Source organism: Pyrus communis, chromosome 11, assembly GCF_041283825.1.
Source record: "Pyrus communis isolate YQ-2024b chromosome 11, ASM4128382v1, whole genome shotgun sequence".
Classification (NCBI taxonomy): domain Eukaryota; kingdom Viridiplantae; phylum Streptophyta; class Magnoliopsida; order Rosales; family Rosaceae; genus Pyrus; species Pyrus communis.
Window position 1 is genome coordinate 24873356 of NC_142575.1, and position 19909 is coordinate 24893264.

The window sequence follows — 19909 nt, forward strand, 5'->3', positions numbered from 1 at the left end:
CTCCAAATTATTCCTAAAACATGTTCTTCATCGTCTCCCATAACTCTTGTGAAATCCCTTGTACACTTACCGTACCTTGCAATTTCTAAATTTATTTTTTATTAATTTTTTATTTTGGATTTCTCATTTAAAGTTTATTTTTGTTACAATTATCATTAAAAACTTGTAAACCTTGTGGGGTCACTCTTAGTTTTTTGAATAGAGTTCAATCTCATAAGCGCATAGGCGAAAATCATTAACAAATTAGAGTCATAACAAAGGAGAAATAAGCGAGTAAAGGCAATGGCATTTTTGTCAACTACACATCTATATTGTAGGTCCCAGATTGTGGGAGTCGGCTTTATATTTCTAGAAAGGCTGACCCGCAAGATAGACTCGACAATATGTTTCATCTGTAACTCGACTTGACAGACTGGCTAGTTTTTTTTATGGCTTTTTTTTTTTTTTTGGCAAGCTCCGACAACGAGCCTCATCACCACCACCACTGTTCCAACAAATAGAACTCAATCAATTTTTGTCCAATTTGGCCACATTTTCAGGCAAGGTGGAACTCAACTACTCCTAGCTCCCCAATGACAAACTTGTTGTTTTTGTTCACCTCGACACCAACCATCACCACAATAGACAGCTCTCAACCCCAAGAATAGATCTCTAGATCCCATCACACATAGGTGTAGCCACGCCATGAAATTCCGACGAATTAGTGACTTCCACGATGATTTTTGCCGTCATCTAGTCAGTTTTGAACTCCAGTGAATTTATGAAAAATGTTCTAATGTTCGTGACCCTTCTTAATGTGGTATATTTTGAGCCAATTTGGTATTGTCGAAGTTCCAGCGAGATCTCGCCCGCTGGCCGTTGCGTGTGGCAACACGTAGCCTTGATGACCTCCTTTGTCTTTCTAGGTTTCGATGCCCTTAATTCATTTTTGATAATCGTTTGACAAGATTCAACCTTAGGAACTTAGTTTCGTAAGTGGCCACCACTTGACCTTTTTAGTGGGCAACGATCCAACCATTGGATTGTCATGAAATTATAGTCGTTGTTGAACTATTAGGTCGATTTAGCCATGCCCTGGGAGCGAAAAGTGTTGTGGTATAGTTACAACCTAACATCACATGTCAATTTTTAAGGTATCTCGAGATCGGGGCGTGACAAAGCTACTCTCATCTTACTCTTTCCAAATCGAGTTACCATTTTTTCATTCCATCTTGTTTAGGGTTTTCCGACAATGAAGATTTTTGGTGAAGGATATTACAATCATGAAAAGTAGATTATGACCACTACCAAGTTGAGGATGTATTGTCCTTCATTAAATTTTGTTACTGTTACAAACCTATATCCCATTGATTTTCCTTTTTCCTAACAACTAATTATTTAACTCACTAACGTCATCACTCTAATAAAAAGAAATATGCATATTTTCAAAACACTGGTGTTCACAAAACCACCCTAAGAAACCCAAAATCCATCTCCACCATCCAAAACTTTTATGACCGGCCCCTAATTTTCGTATAATTTTGTTCTCACTAGTGGAAAATGACCCAAATGTCCCTAAAATGGTGAGCATTGACTTTTGTTGACTTTGTCTTTCGTGGCACGTTTGACGTAAGGATTAATATATTTTTATAGTACTCGCTATTACAAACGTGTCATTATGTCGAGAGTACTCTATAATGACAGGTGTATGCAGTCATATACCTAGCTTGTCATTACTTTGAGACTATTCAGTAATGACATGATTATACTATCTAGCTTCCACTAGCTACTGCTAGTGCATGATATTGTATGCTATACCATCGAAATCAGTAGCAGTTGCTGTGAGCATATTTGGCATTGAGGCATCTTCTCAGTCTTTGACATATCTTTATCAAGTAGGTTATATACTCAATTTTATTTGTAGAACTAGTATTAGGCAACTATGCTCTTAACATATTGTTAAGCATGTAATAGAGAGTTACAGACCGATTAAGTCTTGCCTTTTAGAGATGTGTTGAAATAATTGCGATTACTTGCATGTGTCTTAATTTGGGCTTATCCTTATTTTAGGGGAAGTTTTGCCGAATTTTCGATATATTTTAATAGTTGATAACATTAGTTATGTTTTTATGCATATCATAACTTCGTCACCTATTTGGGTGATGGCAGCACACCTCAATTTCAGTGCCCATTGAACATCATGTTCAGGTTGTGTAAAAAACAGCCTAGGTAAGAGAAGGCCAGCCTTGGCCTGACTTGCAGATGAGGCATATCTTGCCTAGGCTTCTACCCAGGTGGATTGATGTCAGGTTAACATTAGGACGACGGTAATCCCGTTAATTAATTTTTTTTTTTTTCAACTGAGTGCATAAAATACATGCTCAAGAAAGTAGTTGGTTGAATCTCCAACTACAGTGCAAAATTACACGTGGTGCACTATAGGCCTTTGGATCTCCAACAACCACAATATCCAATGACAAGAATATTGTAAGTAGTGGGTTGTAAGTTGTAACGTCTTCCTGAAATATGATGAGTAAGACTAGTCATGACCCAAGTATTATAATCCTTACCCTACTTGTGTTAAACATATCAATTTTTAAAGGGTAGTGCTACCTACACACGCATTTTTACTTTTGACAAAACACTTTCACTTTTCGGCCGTTGGATCGAATAAAGTGAAGAAGATTAGCTACAAAAAATTAACAAAAGTATGTGGAAGTGAAAATGAGTGTGTGAGAATGCTCTTTTTAAAATTCCATTCAAACATTTTAATTTTTTCTTCCCAAAAAGGGTTTCTTTGGACTCACCACTTTAATTCTCATACATAAATAAGATAATGTCCCAAAAAGGGTTTATTGTCATGTTCTTGTCCTTATATCCACAGACCTATATATCCCAGTAAGATAATGTCATGCATCTTTCTAGGCTCGTCTCCTTTTTTCTTGCACGTTCTGTGCAGCTATTTCTCGACCACAAAAGTGTGCAGCAAGTTCTTTGGTAAGAACGTGTGGTGGGCCTTTGTCTAAACTCCTAGTCCTCTGTTTGGCTTCCACGAAATTTTTCTTTGAAAAGAAACGCACGCATGTTAAGCACTCTCAGCCCGAATAAAAGTTGGAGGAATTTCAGATTGTTTTGAAGCTGTCATACTTTGAATCAGTTTTGTTATCTGCAAAGATTCTAACTAGTAAGATTTTAGACGTTTCTTTGAAGCATCTGCATCTGCATTGTTCTGTTTTCATATTATTACTTTTCTATCTGTTTTGTTTCTTGAATATTATTCCTTAGAAAATTATTCGTTTTGACAGGGTTCCGATTACATGATGTTTTCTAGTATAATTTGAGTTTGATTGCATATTCTGTTCTATCTGTCCAGACAGCTTCTGTTTTCACTTCTATGAACCTTTGGTTAATGGAAAACACTGGTCGTCCTGACGGGTACCCATCGAGCATGGAGGAAGGGTAGCTTACATGTTCGGCCAGCATCTCTAAGCGTAAAGTATCTTCCTCCGATAAGAACTGACGGTTGGACAGCTGACGAGATTGACGAACACATTAGAATGGTACATGACTTGTATGTCCAACACCTTCCACAGTCACAGAGGCCTCTTGTGTTAGAAGAATTCACGAATGGTACAAAGTCGTAGTTGTGGAGGCTGTGGTACATTTTTTAGTAATCATCCATTCTTTAAATTACAATCCCCTATTAATTGTAAATCATTTAGTTTCGAAAAGGTGGGAAGCTTGTGGCTCAATTGATTAAGAGCAATAACCCGACACTAAGGTCCTAAGTTCGACTCCCCCTCCCCCAACATTGATTGTATAGAATTATTTTTAAAATGTAAAAGTATCTGTTTGTTGAGGGAAGAATAGATAAGGCATTATCATACGTAATGATGTTGTCTCTTATACCATTGTGTTTTGATATTCATCACATGGTATTAATTTGAGCAATTTTTCGGATTCGTTATTGGTGAGAATGTATAGCTGGGCAGAGTAAGAACTTAAAGGAGCTTCAGAGGGATCTCAAGCAACAAATATAAGCAGATTTTGATACTAGAGAAGCAGAAGATCAAGAAAACATGCAACGGTGACACCATTAACTCAGTTGTGTAATAGTAACAGTATTGGAATCTTGGTGGAAGGGGGGGGGGGGAGAGAGAGAGAGAGAGAGGAAGAGAATTGAGTAGACATGAGCTTGAATGCAAGCGCAAATGTTTTTAATTACTTGAGTTACAAGCCTACTGCTTCTTGATATGAGTATTAAAAGGTAAAGAGACCAACAAATACATGCAAATTGACATATTGTACATCATGAAGACTTATGTTGGGAGATTTGTAACTAAAGAGTTGTGGAAAACATATGTCCTCAAAGATTATGGTTCGAACTTTCTCGTACCTTAAAGTGTAGCCCAAGCACGAATGCTTGTGCGTGTTGTGTATGGTTGGATCACTTGGTGTCTTCCTTTTCCTTCCAATTTAGAATGGTTGAGTTGAACTTCTACTTTGTAGACACCTCACAGGAGACAAACGGGTCATCGAATAACGGTTTCGATGTGATATCGGTCAACTACTCTTTGATTCCTAAATTTGAATTTTATTCAAAGGCAAACAAAATTCATCTTTAAGAAGCAAGTTTAAGTTAAGTTGGAAGCTAAAGTACATCAAGGTTCATCTAGGTTCAAAGATTCTTTCCTATTTTTCTAGTCATAAAAATGAGTTCGTGCTGATGCGACAACTTGTGACTTAGGGCTGGTTTGGTATTACTGTGCTTTGAAAAAAAACTGCTTCTGCTGTGTTGTGAGAGTAAGCAGCTGTGAAATAAAGCAGCAGAGTGTTTGGTAAACTTTTTTGTAAAAGTGCTTTTGAAAAAAAAAAAAAGCAGCATTATAGTGTTTGGTAAACTTTTATGTAAAACAAATGTGAAAAAAGCCGTTTTTTCAAAGCTGGGTTTTGTAGCTTCTTGTTTTTGGCTTTTTTTCACCCAAAACTGTGAAAAAAAGCTGAAACTGAATGTTTACCAAACGCAAAAACAACTCCCAACTTTTTTTAATACCAGTTTTTTTTAGAATCACCTCAGTACCAAACCAGACCTTAATGATTGACTTTTGATCAACATTTGACGTTAACAACTCGTAGAAAGTAAGCGTTAACAACTTGTTGAAGGTGAGCGTCACATTCCTTATGGCCTAGAATGTTTTGTGCACGAGGGACCATGTGGGTCTTTCCAAACTTTATAGAAAGCGAATCGGTTTTAGTCGGACTTTGTTAAGTTCTAAGACAAATTCTTTAAATTGTTCCTAGTACATATTCAGTCGTGGCACGGTTGGGCACTCGGTCAGCTTCTAACCTAATTCTTATGACTTAGTTTTTAAAACCTTATAGTTATATGGTCTTAATAATCAATTTCGCATGCTCCTTAATGACAACATTTATATATTCAATATGGATGCCATAGGTGACACACAATTACAAGCCTCTCTAGATGCGTGAGAATATACATTTCATACTTAAACATATATTTGAATTATGATGAATGAATCTCATTGAACTGTTATGGTTAAAGTGAAAATATGAAATTAAGAAAATACAAAATAAGTGACCAAATGAGCCAGATCTTATCCATTTAAATTTTTCTTAGCAAATTTATCTCTATTCAACAGTTTTAATCGAATTCAAATTCAAATTCAAATCTTTATAAGCATCACATTATCTCTGTGAAAGAAAGTGAGAGAATTAGGAAGGATAAGAACAATTAACAACCCGCTTTTATGTGTCACCGCATTGTTACATCGTACAATGTAACATATCATATCTGTCAACTTTCCATCCTCCCACCGTAATTAATTAATTAATTAATTTATAATATAATTTCAGCATCGAAAGTGAAACGAACAACCACATTTTCTCCGAACTCAATGTTTGTTTTTCTCTAGAATCTTAGTTTCCCCACCTCGTCCCTTCCGCCCGATACAAAACAAAGCCCAAAACCGCAAAATTCCCAGATAGCATCAACCATTGAAGCTTTTGGTTCTCCGCTCCACGGCGTCGTTGCAACACTTGCAGAAGGTACTGCCAGTTTCTTCCCCGGTCTCTCTCAATCCCCTACCTCAGCTTTGTTTTTTTTTTTATTTTTTTTATTTTTCACTTGGGTTCACTTAAATTTAATCAAAGCTCAAAACTTGTCCTTGGGTTCAATAGCAAAGTTACTATCCAAGTTTTGTTGGGTATCCAAGTAAAAAATAAAAATAAAAATTTTAATTTGGTTTATCTATATTCTGAGTTGCTGTTATGCTCAAATTTGACCTGAAAAAAGAGGACAACAGATAAAAATGAATAAATACGAAAGTGTGGTTGTTTAGGTGAGTGTGTGGACTTAATTGCTTTTGTTGACCCCATTTATGAAAAAGTTAGGAATATATATTTATAACATTTCTCAGCAACCAGGCGGAATATTAGTTTTTTTATAAATAAAATAAAATATTTATGAATTTTTTTGGTTGAATCTTCAGTATTATTTTGAAATTACATATTCCATATGGCCATCTGTATTCAGTTCGAACTTGTATGCTGAAATTGGAAGGTGAATAATAAGGATCGAAAAGCTTCTGTTGCCTGGATTTTAATTTGTCTGTTGCTTCAGGTGTGTCTATTTTTTTGTGGTTTTTAAGTTGAGTCAATTGTATAAAATCAATGTCGATATAATTATTCATTTTGGTTCACTAGCATCTCTTGTGGCTTATATTTGCCTTTGCCTATTTCTTTTGCTGTCTTTCTGATGACATTTTGCAATCATGCTTATCCATTGATGTTGTTTGTTGATTCTAAAGCAATCATTTTTCAGTTATTAGGAATCGGGTTTGTCCGAAAATCATAATTGGCGAATGATTTTGTTTGTCGCTTGACTTGGCGCACCGGAAGCTAGCGGCTAGCCCTGTTCTATATAAGGGTATTAAATACTTAACTTACGAGGGACAAACAATTGAAATTAAACCAAGCTATGAGAATTTTGAGACTGGGGAACGTAAGAACTAGAGAAGTAGTTCATGACAGAATGTTGAGATAGTTGGTGCACAAGGGTTTTCTCTGTGTTTGTGTTTGAGTTATACGATTAACTCAACTGTCTCTTATACTATTTATACTTGGTGAAAGAATAAATATTTTGGTGTATGTAGAGTCTAGACAAGAATTTTTACAAGGCACTTGCTCGTAACATTTTCTTTCTTGTTCGTGTAATTATTTCTGTTGTGAATAGCAAAGTGGTGATTCTTTTGTATCTCAGTTTGCAGTTGTACGTCCTAACAAGTGGTGTCAGAGTTGGTTCCTATAGTGTCAGATTACTTTCTTATTCACCATTTGGTCAAGAAGTGTAGAGATAGACAAAACTAAGTAGTGAGTCAAACACACATTTGTATTTGGTGTCCAAGCTCTGCTTGTCTAAAAACCCACAAAACTTAATAAGGAAAGTAAATCAAACTTGACATGAAAAAGGAGAGAAAGGGGTGGACTTTCTCTTGGTTTTGGAAGAGTGGACCAAGCAGGAGTCCCACAACAAGCTGTTAGCCCTGTGGTAGAGCGCGTCTCTGATAATTGTGTACTCAAAAGAAGAAATCTACCCGTGAAAATAACTCATTATCGATGATTTCCTTATAAAAGTCCCTTTCTCTTCGGTTTTCCTTTTCAGTTAGAATTTCTTATTGGGTTAATGTTACTTGCATGTAATGCACTATTACATACTAAATGGATTTTTCATTTATTATCCAGTATCTTTTTTGTAAACATTTGCTTCCTTTTTGCTTTGGAAGTTTACTTCATTTTTAGAATCATGATTATTTAAATTATGGAATTTACAGGTTGTGGTTAAGTTTTAGCTTCTGTAGCTCAAGAACACTCAATAGATTCATTGCCTAGATTAAATGAGAAATATAGATCCTATTCTTAATGCTTTTGTTTTCGTTAATATTGTTTGATATGGTAAAATTTTAAGCTATTAGCAGCTGGCTTGTAGCTTGTGGAGGTTAGCTTACTTAAGTATTCAGCTTAATAATTTTGAGGACTCTGAAAGTCTTGGTGCATATGAATATGATTTCAGATTGAATCCAATATATCATTGACATGTACTTTAAATATCATATTCCATATCAAATTTCTCATTTAAACTCACTTTAAAGCCTTCGTCTTGCTGTAGGGTGGGAAAATTTGGGGGAAGAGGACGAGAGTTTGGTAAAAGTGCCTGAAGATGAGCCAGTCGGATCAAGGGAACACCCCTGATGGCTCGTCAAGTATCCCCATGAAGCGAAAACGTGGCCGTCCACGAAAATATCCCAAACTAGATCTGGAAGAGAATGCTTATGTGAGAAATGCTCCAAATCTGAACTCGGGGGAAAATGCTGGTACTGGTGTTCCTTCTGCTCCTCCTGGATTTCTAGGGAGGAATGGATACCAGCCACATCATGGAGCTCCCAGTAATGGTGCAGCTGATGTCATGGTCGGAACAGTTGTTTCTGGTGTCATTGATGCAACATTTGATGGAGGATATCTACTTAGTGTTAGGGTTGGCAACTCTGCCACCACTATGAGGGGTGTTATCTTCAAGCCTGGACATTACGTTCCTGTTTCAGCAGAGAATGACGTGGCCCCAGATGTTCAAATGATGAGGCGAAATGTGATTCCAATTCCAGCTGAGATCTCTCATTTCCATGGTTCGAGCCCTCGTTCTAGAGATGCCATTCGATCTGTTAATCATGTAGCATCAAAACGCAAACATATGGTTCCAGTGGCACCCCAAACTGCTAGCCCACTACTGTCCAGAGGCAACTTGTTGCCTGTTGTACTGCAACCTCGAAATTTATCTGAAGGGGTACCATTCACTGGTTTATCAAATTCTGTTGCACCAGGTGCTCCTCCTACCAATGGGCCAATGTGCACCATCCGGATGCCACTCGCCAATGAAGTTGTAAACCAATCTTCAGATCTGGCAACTTCAAAAGTTAAGCAGGTTCCATCAGTTCCTCCATCAAATGGGTCGATATCTACCAACCAGATTCCAAGGGTTGGAAATCAATCGTTGGTCTTCGAAGGTGGACAAAATGAGAATGGTACTTGTAATCAACCATCAACAGAGACGCTGAAGGCAGAAGCCAAATCACCGAGACTCCCAAATATACCTTTTGAAAAATTGGTTACCGAGGTAGTTAAGAGGATTGATACACCCTCACAAGCCCCCTCACATTCAACTGAGATGAACATTGAGGGTAGCAAGTCAACTGGCAGTGAGCTGGAGAACGATATGGATCAGCCTTTAGTAATTGAGCCTCTGCAAGCCATACAGCCTAAAGACTACTCTATACCACATTCAAAACCCCCCGAGGACGATAGAAATGGAAAAATGTCTGAGCTGTTGCAGGTAAAAGGACTCGTCTATTACACATCTGCTTTAACAATAGTAGTTAACTTAAAATGTCTGAAGATATACACTGATTCTAAACATCTCAACAAGTTTCTTTTTCTTTTGGCTGGAAAATCAACAAGGTTTTGCAGGAAAGCATGAGGGAAAGCGAGTCAACCACAGAGTCGAAAGCGAAGATGGATGAACCAAGCTAGACTGTGTTCGGAAATGAAGAATCCGATGTTTCAAGAAAACCTTCCGAGGCATGAAATGTTTAATTTTATGGTTGCCACCTTGTATGGATATTGTGTACATGCTTTGGTGATGGACATCAAGTCTTTGCATGATGTGGTAATCATACCTGTATGTGGAGTGATTGTGTTTTTAAACAAAGCATGTTGGATATTAAGTACATAGAAGGTTGTTTTCTTAAAATAGTTGCCGTGGAAGGTTCGTCTTTACCCATTTTGTAGTTTATTAACTTCTTGGATATGTTTACTTACCTGCTCTAGTACTGTCGAATTTCCCCAAGACATAGGATAAAAAAAGAAGTCAACAAATGTTTTGGTTTTTTTAACTGTTAGACTTGTTTTTTGTGTTTTAAACAAAAATTTAACGGTTAAAAAATTTGGAGTATGAGATACTTTGGAGCGTTGCAGAAAATTCTGGGTTAGAAAACACAAGGTTAAAATTCAAACCAAGCAGACAAGATCAATAATCCCGGACATGATTGAAAGCTAAACAACTTAAAAAGGGGACAAGGAAACCTGGGATGTCTCAGCATACGGTTGTTCCTCTCCTTCCAAATGAAGGAATTCAGAGCATTTATCATGGAAGTTTGTCAGTTGATATTATATTTTGTCTGGTCTATGGTCATTCATACCATGGAGAAGGATAGCTGCTTGGTAGTATTCAGTGTTCTTTCCTTTTTCATTTAACATACAATATAATATTTACAACCATTCCAATCGATCGACTGCTGACCCACACAAAACAATCCATTGCTGACCCACTCATAACAATCCACAATGAATCAATTTAGTATCAAAGTCAGTTTTCTCTTTATCCGAGTCACATTTGAGACTCGTAATTAAGTAAAGATTAAGTGTCGTTACATCAACTGATCATGTGCAATTATATAATGGTTCTATTTAGAAGTGAGCAATTGTACGAGTACCACTATAATTTCCATTATCAGGACCAAATAGATAAACAATGCTACACAGTCCTAGATGTTTCCACTTTTTGGCCAATCAACATGGTACTATATATGTAATTGAACTTTATAACATAATTGTGTAAAGATTAGTGAGTTTTTACCGACTAACACTATTTGACTTGTGATACTTATCTTTTCAATGTTAAAACTTAAAAGAGATCCAAAGAATTCCCCTTTAACTTAATTGTGTTCTTTTCTAGGGCAATAACGACCATTGCCACGCCGATTACACTATCCTAGCTACTTGGTAATCCAACTCGGACATACAAAATTCACCTTCAAAAATTGGTGCCGTTTTATTCCATGAGCCTTTAACCTACGTCTAACCAATAACCCAACCCTCAGATTATGGTTCCCAGGTTTATATAACATATTATATATATACACATCTAAACATGCACCACCAGACATTTTCAATGAAACAAAGACATGAAGCGGATTTGACAAAAACAAGATTGCATGCAAGCATACATATATAGAAAGTGGGGAAAAAAAAAAAATCGAAGACAGCAATATATATAATGGGATATTGATCGATTACGTACAAATTAAATGTAGTATATCAAGTAAGAACACTATTACATTAGATCAAAAACCGTAGTTTAAACAATATGATCGATGATACTGGTCAAATGAAAAATCTACAAATTACAACAACATAATTAAACAAGTACGTACAACAGGTTGATCCATATTAATTGTTCCAAAGGTCGTCCAAGTCTATCATGATGTCACCAGGGGTGTAGTCAAAAGTAAGAGGGGGAAGTTGATCCTTATCCATGATATGATGATTCTGATCAAGATTGGATGGACTAGTGAAGAAGCCACGGTGGGATCGGTAACAACGTAGTCTGGCTGGTGTTCTTGTATAACGAAGTAGTGTGGCTGATTAGCGAACCCAGTAGTAGCGGTACTCTGCGGCGGATCATACTGAGAGGAAACAGTACCACTACTTGGGTCTTGTGTACTGGAGTAGTAGTACCTTGTCAAGTCCGTCATAACATTACTCACAAAACCATTGTGCTGAAGAAAGTCTTCTTGGCTAGACATAGACATACCTAGTGAAGAGGCCATAGCTGGGTCTACGACAAAATTTAGCTCAGGGAGACATACGTAGGTATCTAGCGTCGCCATAGTCGTCATCGGTTCTTTTGTATCATAGTAGTATTGTGGCAAGTCTGTTACATTACTCTGCACTTGTTGCTCTTGATTGTCTGGCCCAGCCATAGCCAGTGATGAGGAAGCCACAGTTGGGTCTTGCGTAACAAAGTTGTGTTGCTGCTCAGCAAGCCTCAAGTTTGTAACGTTGAGAGGATCGCTAGTAGCAGTCGCCTGCTCCTGCTGCTGCGGAATATCATACTGATTAATAACCTCAGAGTACTGTTCTGGCTCACAATAGTAGTAACGTCGCTGATCCACATTAGTCACACTAATACTACTACTAGTACTAATTGCATTAATATTAGTCTGCTCCTGCTCCTGCTGATTGTAGTGATCGCTGTTAACCTCAGAAGACATGGGAGTAACATAAGATTCATCAATATTCTCTGATTGCATCCGAATCCTTTTGCTCTGGGATTGTACTACTCCAGTCTCCTCGTGATCATCCGCCTTTCTCTTTCTGTCAAAGTTCTTTCGAACCCGGCAGACTACATATTCAGCATCATTCGGGCGACTACTTGGGCTTGATTTAATGCGCATGGCCTGTTTAGGGTGAAGGCTGAACTCGTGCATAATCCAGCAACCACTTTCTTGAGGATACTTAGTATTCTTGTATTGATACCTTTTAAAGAAACCTATCGTCTCCTTAGTCTTGGGATCTTTGACTTTGGCCCCTGCGGTCTCGCCCTTCCATGTCCCAGACCCTATGGTGCGAGCCACTCGGGAACCCGTACCCTTGGCCGGCTTCAGCTTGGTGAAGAAATAAAGGTCTTCATCCTTTTCTAAATTCTGTCCGCCATTGTTATTCCATATATCTCTTGCCTCCATGCTACCATAAAGATCGATCTCAGGAATAACATTCTCATCCCTAAAAGGTGTGCCACGAAACTTGTTATACAGATAGTATCCGACTAACTCGTCGTCTCTTGGATGAAACTTGTAACCCACGGGAAAGGTATCAGAATGTGCCATAGATAAGGTAAGGTAGATATAGCTAGGTTTTCCTTCGACTTTCTTGACAAGATGGAATATTTATTGTGAGACAGATGGTACGACGTACGTAGTAGGGTTTAATATGTGGAGGAGAAGAAAGTTTGATTAGGGGGATTTCTTGGAGTAGTGAAGTGGGTTTAATGTGAGTGAGTTCTTTGCTTGCCCTCCAATATATAGATGTAGGGCACCGCCTCTCAATCATTTCCACTTAATTAGCATGCAATTTGATTCCGAGTAGATAGGGTTTCAATTTTTTGGTCGAAAAATCAGGGTTTTAATTATATATCAGAAATCTGTTTGGATTAGGAAAACTCAATACTACTAATAATTCAGCTAATGTAACCCAAAAAAAAAAGAAATTAACTAAAACACCCACCTCATTTTTATTTTTGTAAATTAACACCTAGCTCAGCTCATTACCCCTACCGTACTTTAACCCTCCGTTTGGATTAAAAAAAAAATATATATATATTTGACATTTAAAATTGTTGTGCGGAAAAGAAAAAAAAAACTTAGGATTTGGGACCTCGAAGTCTCAAGTTTAAAATCTATGTAAATAGTTATTATTTCTAAATTTTCATGAGGGAGCGAGGATTTTTATTTTATTTGTTTTTGGTGATCTGAAAATTTTTGATACAACTGTTTTCGGGTTTTATGTTTTGAATGTTTGTCTTGAGAAGAAGGGAGGAGGTGGAAAGACTAGGAACCAAGTGTATTTGAGAAGTATGTTGTTTCACTAATGATTATGCAAATTAGCAAGTTGTTGTGATTAATTTGATCAATCAACCACATAAACTTTTGCATTTTCCTAGCATTTCATCGAAAAAATTGGAACATGAAAATAGTGGTAAATTAAACTGAAAATCAAAGGAGCAAATTTGGGTTTAGTCAAGTGAGTTCGAGTTGTCTGCTCCAACTTCTATATCCAAATTTGAATCTCTCTCCCCATAAATTTAGATAAATTTGGTTTAATTATCTTATCATTTAAATGTAATGATTAAATTTACACGTGAGCAACACTTTTAAATCATGTTATGCCATGCTTTCGGAAGAAAAGTTGGGTGTTGGATTGTTCATCCGCTATATGCGCGTTATCAATAATTTAGACATAAAGACTAATCTTGGAACTTCAATGATAAATTTAAATCATCAGAATTAAAACATATAACGGAATCAGGCATCCAAAAACTTAAAATTGTCAAAAAACTATATATAATATTGTTGACCCTAAAAATTACAAAACCTACGTGGCGCGCAGGCCGAGTAACTAATAAGCTAACTACGTCCTTCGGTCAAATGCGGGGCGTGCCAACTCGTCGGCCGAGCTTGGCCGAGGAGTAAAATTTGTTGATGTAGCTTTGAGCGCGTTGCTGACTTCTTTAACTTGCGATTGCGACCGAGGAAGGAACGCTCTCGGTCTCTGGGTTCTACAGCCTGAAGACAAGGCTGCTAGTTCTACGAAGTTTAATATCAAATTCGGCTCTCAAGGTGCCGAATGTAGTAACCTGGTAACACCTCACTTCGCCGAGAAGGCTAATGAGATGACCTCTGCCAATAAGGATTTGAAAATCCTTCTCGACCGAGACTTGGATAGATAACCAGTCGGCCTCGACGCAGTGCTGTTTATCCAAACTGAAGGTGCTTCGGGAACGGCTGATTCTACGGCAACAGTGCTGTTTATCCAAACTGAAGGTGTTCGCCGGTTGCCTTCACAGTGCTGTTTATCCAAACTGAAGATGTGTCGGCGGAAAAAAGAAAATAAAAATCTCAAGATGTTTGAGAGGTTTTGCGCAGGGCAGTTGTGTGTTGAATTGGAGATCCTTGAATGGTGTTCGCAGCCTTGTATTTATAGAGATCTGCAAGCCAAAGTCGCGAAAATCAATCCTAATTGTACTGTGACTCTAAGTCTTTATTGCTCTCATCTTATCAAAATTTTGTTATCATCCTGCAACCTGATGCAATCATGCTTTGACTAATAACCTTTATCCCTCATTATCATAACCTTCTGCCAAAGACCACATGCATGCATGACTCCACCAATTCCTAGATAAGACCACGTGCACCAATCTCATCCATGAATTCCAAGTCACTTTGTTCTGAAACAACCACCTGGATATATCAAAAATTAGGTTTTAACTATCCTAGTTATTATTAAGATATAATATTACGATAAAAATCGAAATATTACTTCTCAATAATAACTAAAAATTATTTCAACCACTTTATCATCCAACGGTCTAAAATTCGCCTATTCAACGGTCTCGATTGCTCAGGCCGATGGTGTAATTTTGGGTCCAAACATTGCCCCCCAGTTTCCTTGAGCTTCGGCTCGTAAGCCGAATGGTTAAGGAAATTAGCGCAGTCGAAGAACCCTTATACCGCCGAAAATTAAGTGATTCGATGCAAACCAATAATCGTACGTTCCCTGACCGCGGCCTTGATCACTCGGCCAAAGTTGAACTGAATTCATTTCCCGTGGTATATCCACTTCATAGCCTGCTATGTCTTGAAAGAAACCTCGACGAGTTGGCCGAGCTCGGCCTAACATAATTCTAGCCCGGACACGGGTAAACAAAACACCTTTACAAATCCATTGTCATGAGTTGCAATAAGCATGTGCATGTCAACTGCAAGAAATAAGACAGGCCACGATTCCAGATGTGTCTTCGCCTAGTACTGTCAAAGGACCGAGGAAAACCAAATACGGTCGAGGGCCGAGAAAAACCAAATACGGTCGAGGGCCGAGAAAAACCAAATGGGGTCGAAGGCCGAGAAAAATCAAATAGGGTCGAAGGTCGGAAAAACCAAATGGGATCGAAAGCTCGGGGACTCTCGCCCACCGCTTACTCCTTCAAAGAAAGTTATACTTGTATGCATGAATTGATCTATAACCATACATCCATCGAGGCATGTATGCTCTGTCGTCCCTGATTCTCAAGGCCACATCCTGTCAGTCTTGTTTGAAGCTTGCGGTTGTGCAGTCAACGGAACCATTAGGTTGCTTAAAATGGCAACGGGTACATCTGCTATCGTCAAACTGGAAATGATCTGCAACTTCTCGACGAAGGCGACACCGAAATCAGTCAAAGATACTGAAGAAAAACGTCTGAAGGGCGTGGGAACTTCTCGACGGAAACTAGAAATAAATACATGCTGTAAATATTTTCCTTCTCGGCAAAAGAATAACATATGATGTTAAAAGCCTGCAGATGGACTTATATCTAAACCTCCACCGAATAACTTTCTCACCGAATGAGAGAGTGTGCCCACATGGAAGCCTACAATTTAAAGTGAGTGGCTTTTCATTAAACTTTTGAACCTGCCATTTGCATTTGCATGCCATCTCTCATTTTGCCTATTTTGATGTGACGTTACAGGCTATATATATATATATATATATATATATATATATATATATATATATATATATATATGCTTATATCGTTGCAGCATGGCCGACATATATACGCTAACACTGGGAAACATGGTGCTGACAAACTTTACACTTAATGTGGCTCGGCCAACTTCATTCGGTGGTCTCAAATGGAAACACAGCAAACACCACCATTTTACTGACAGCAAGCAGTCTTCGCAGTAAGAATGATCAAATTTTCTAAGAAAAATTTGATGCAAGGTATTGAAGTGATTTCTCTAGACACATGTCTCAATCAGCTGTTAACACCCAATCCTCTTTAATACTTGAGAAAATCAAATACTTCCACCGAATGTGAACTTGGCCTTGTACTCGACTCGTCGAATGGCCTTCTACAAACATCCCTCCTCGGCTCGGCTAATGGTCACGGCCGAGTGAAATTTTTTTTTTTTTTTTTTTTTTTTTTTTTTTTTACGGCCGAGGCCGAGAAAATCTGAGCCAGGGTCAAGCATAATTTTTCTTAGCAGCTCGGCTTGCATATATATATATATATATATAGTGAGCCGAGGTCGAGAAGCTCGGAACGAAGGCAAGCAGAAACTAAGTGAACACTGTTGAGCTCGACAAACACATCACTGCGATTTTTCTCGACCGAGACTATTCTACCGAATAGGTCACTAATATCATCATATTTGAGTCTCATCAAAATTCTCTGCTTACCTGCCCCAAGAAAGGATGCGGCAAAAGTGGACATCATGGTGACAAATGACCACCAAACAGTGTCCTCCCACGTCCATAGGCTGAAGCCTACTACCATTCTTCTCGGTAGTGGCATCCTAAAGAAACTATATATATATATATATATATATATATATAGGCTCAGTGCTCGTTGCCCCCCTATTTTCTTATGCATCGGCTCAAATAGCCAGATGAATAAGAAAATACATAAAAAATTGAAATCTAATGTATAGGAATAAAAGTGGCCGATCCACGAAAAGGAGGAGGCCAACGATGCTTTATTCCAAGTCGAGATCGTGTAATAACAAAATTTTCAAATTGATTTTGCTCTTGGCCGAATAAAGAATTTTCTCCAAATATTTGTAACTTGAAATTTTTTTTTTCATTTTCGGCCGCCGAATGTGTTGAACAATTATTATGCCCCACAAGCATAATTTCGGCTTTTAATTCAAACAACTTAGCCAAATGAGATTTCTCTAAATCGGTGTTATCACCAATAATCATATTGATTGGCGTAGTTTCGGCATCTAAAACCATGTCTCCAATTACCATATCAATTGATGTGGTTTTACGGTCCGAAGTCGTGTATCGGTATTGTTCGTCATTGGAACACTCCTCTAAAGAATCATTTTCTGAGTCAATTTTTGGCTAAAAAACTTGAACATTTTCTTCTAGGCCTACCACACTTTCAGTCTCGACCGAAAAAATAGGTGGCCTTTGTTCCTCGATCAAATTAACAATTTTCTTAGGCCGATGTCTGATTACGGCCGAAGCGGAAAATTGCCCCCCAGTCTTTTCAACCAACCATTCCTCAAATGGAATTGATTTGTAGTCAAAAACGTAAGGAAAATATTTTCCATCTAGCCAGGCATTAAATCGAGCCCTGTCTTCATTTACCCACTGCTCTTGCAGGGCAACATGAGCTTTTATTCTCAACATGTAAGCGAATGACTTTTGCAACTCTTTATGGCCACGAAGAACTTTTTCCACTTCCAAAGATCTTTTTCGTTCTTCATTGTGTTTTTTCAATTCCTCTAGGCACTCGTACAATCGGCTACGTTGAGCCAGATTGGAATCTTGATATATCATATGAACTTCGTAGTTTTAGCACTGGGTCCCACTGGGCGTGCCAAAATGTTGACCCTAAAAATTACAAAACCTACGTGGCGCGCAGGCCGAGTAACTAATAAGCTAACTACGTCCTTCGGTCAAATGCGGGGCGTGCCAACTCGTCGGCCGAGCTTGGCCGAGGAGTAAAATTTGTTGATGTAGCTTTGAGCGCGTTGCTGACTTCTTTAACTTGTGATTGCGACCGAGGAAGGAACGCTCTCGGTCTCTGGGTTCTACAGCCTGAAGACAAGGCTGCTAGTTCTACGAAGTTTAATATCAAATTCGGCTCTCAAGGTGCCGAATGTAGTAACCTGGTAACACCTCACTTCGCCGAGAAGGCTAATGAGATGACCTCTGCCAATAAGGATTTGAAAATCCTTCTCGACCGAGACTTGGATAGATAACCAGTCGGCCTCGACGCAGTGCTGTTTATCCAAACTGAAGGTGCTTCGGGAACGGCTGATTCTACGGCAACAGTGCTGTTTATCCAAACTGAAGGTGTTCGCCGGTTGCCTTCACAGTGCTGTTTATCCAAACTGAAAATGTGTCGGCGGAAAAAAGAAAATAAAAATCTCAAGATGTTTGAGAGGTTTTGCGCAGGGCAGTTGTGTGTTGAATTGGAGATCCTTGAATGGTGTTCGCAGCCTTGTATTTATAGAGATCTGCAAGCCAAAGTCGCGAAAATCAATCCTAATTGTACTGTGACTCTAAGTCTTTATTGCTCTCATCTTATCAAAATTTTGTTGTCATCCTGCAACCTGATGCAATCATGCTTTGACTAATAACCTTTATCCCTCATTATCATAACCTTCTGCCAAAGACCACATGCATGCATGACTCCACCAATTCCTAGATAAGACCACGTGCACCAATCTCATCCATGAATTCCAAGTCACTTTGTTCTGAAACAACCACCTGGATATATCAAAAATTAGGTTTTAACTATCCTAGTTATTATTAAGATATAATATTACGATAAAAATCGAAATATTACTTCTCAATAATAACTAAAAATTATTTCAACCACTTTATCATCCAACGGTCTAAAATTCGCCTATTCAACGGTCTCGATTGCTCAGGCCGATGGTGTAATTTTGGGTCCAAACAAATATATAATGGATAAAATAAATCTTTTGGCGAAACATGAATTTATTACATACTGTACTCATATGTCATAATACAAGTGAAATAAATGAAATATTTTCTATATTCCACATATTTTATGTGGAATACTCGCTTGAGTACCAGACACTTGAAAATATTTCTCGATCACATGGTAATTGTACTAGCCAATGACAAAAAGAAAGTTAAAGATAGAAACATGAGGGGAGGGGAAATTTCAAATCAAACGAATCAATACATTCATTGTTCGAATACTTTACAAAGCACTCTATCGTCAATTATGAACTTGAAGCAAAAACCATGAAACCCTCCCCTTTCGTACAAGAAAAGTTCATTTTTTCACAAGATAATGTAAAAGTTCGCCGACTTTAAGGTATACAAATAATGTTGGTATATTTCATTAATATATATATGGTGTTGCGTGCATAATGGGAGCAGCGCGTTGTGTGAAGAAACACAACCAAAGGCGGCAATGCCGTGTCTTTTGGCAAAAGGAGCATGGCTGCAGTTCCATGTTTCTGCTGCAGTGCCGTGTCTTTTGGTAAAAGGAGCATGGCTGCAGTTCCATGTCTCTTGGATGAAGAAGCACAACTAAGGGATATGTCCCTTGGTATGAAATCAGAAAGTTATGACTTCTTGCAGTTCCGTGTCACTAACAATGGGATTGCATCTTTTCCAGAAAATGAAAGATGCAGCAGGGTGTGACTTTGATTAAAAGATGCGTCCATTCGGTGGTAATGATGCAGGAAAGAACATGACTTTTTATATGCACACTTTGATCCATCTTCAAAGGGTTCCATAGTATCTATATATAGCCCATGTTGGCTGC

The 19909-nt window shown here is 38.1% G+C and overlaps 1 protein-coding gene across 5 annotated transcripts; it reads left to right on the plus strand.

Annotated features, from left to right (window-relative positions):
* The first annotated feature begins 5714 nt into the window (after positions 1-5714).
* LOC137743632 (protein METABOLIC NETWORK MODULATOR 1-like) lies at positions 5715-9825 on the plus strand. Of its 5 annotated transcripts, none has more exons than XM_088678973.1 (4): positions 5849-6045; positions 6828-6925; positions 8165-9382; positions 9508-9825. In XM_088678973.1, exons 3-4 carry the CDS (start codon positions 8216-8218, stop codon positions 9577-9579), a joined length of 1239 nt encoding a protein of 412 aa, XP_088535099.1. In that variant the 5' UTR covers positions 5849-6045; positions 6828-6925; positions 8165-8215; the 3' UTR covers positions 9580-9825. The 5 variants fall into 5 exon arrangements, with proteins under 5 accessions (XP_068339658.2, XP_088535101.1, XP_088535099.1 ...); XM_088678974.1 differs by lacking the exon at positions 5849-6045 and adding an exon at positions 6556-6619; XM_068483557.2 differs by lacking the exon at positions 6828-6925 and having other exon boundaries at positions 5715-6045.
* Positions 9826-19909: the final 10084 nt, after the last annotated feature.

What these genes read in the sequence shown, in the direction of transcription:
- LOC137743632 (XM_068483557.2), top strand. Translation starts at nt 8,216, where the DNA reads ATGAGCCAGTCGGATCAAGGGAACACCCCTGATGGCTCGTCAAGTATC. An exon ending in AAATGTCTGAGCTGTTGCAG is followed by an intron (nt 9,383 to 9,507) that starts GTAAAAGGACTC and finishes AAAATCAACAAG; the next exon opens with GTTTTGCAGGAAAGCATGAG.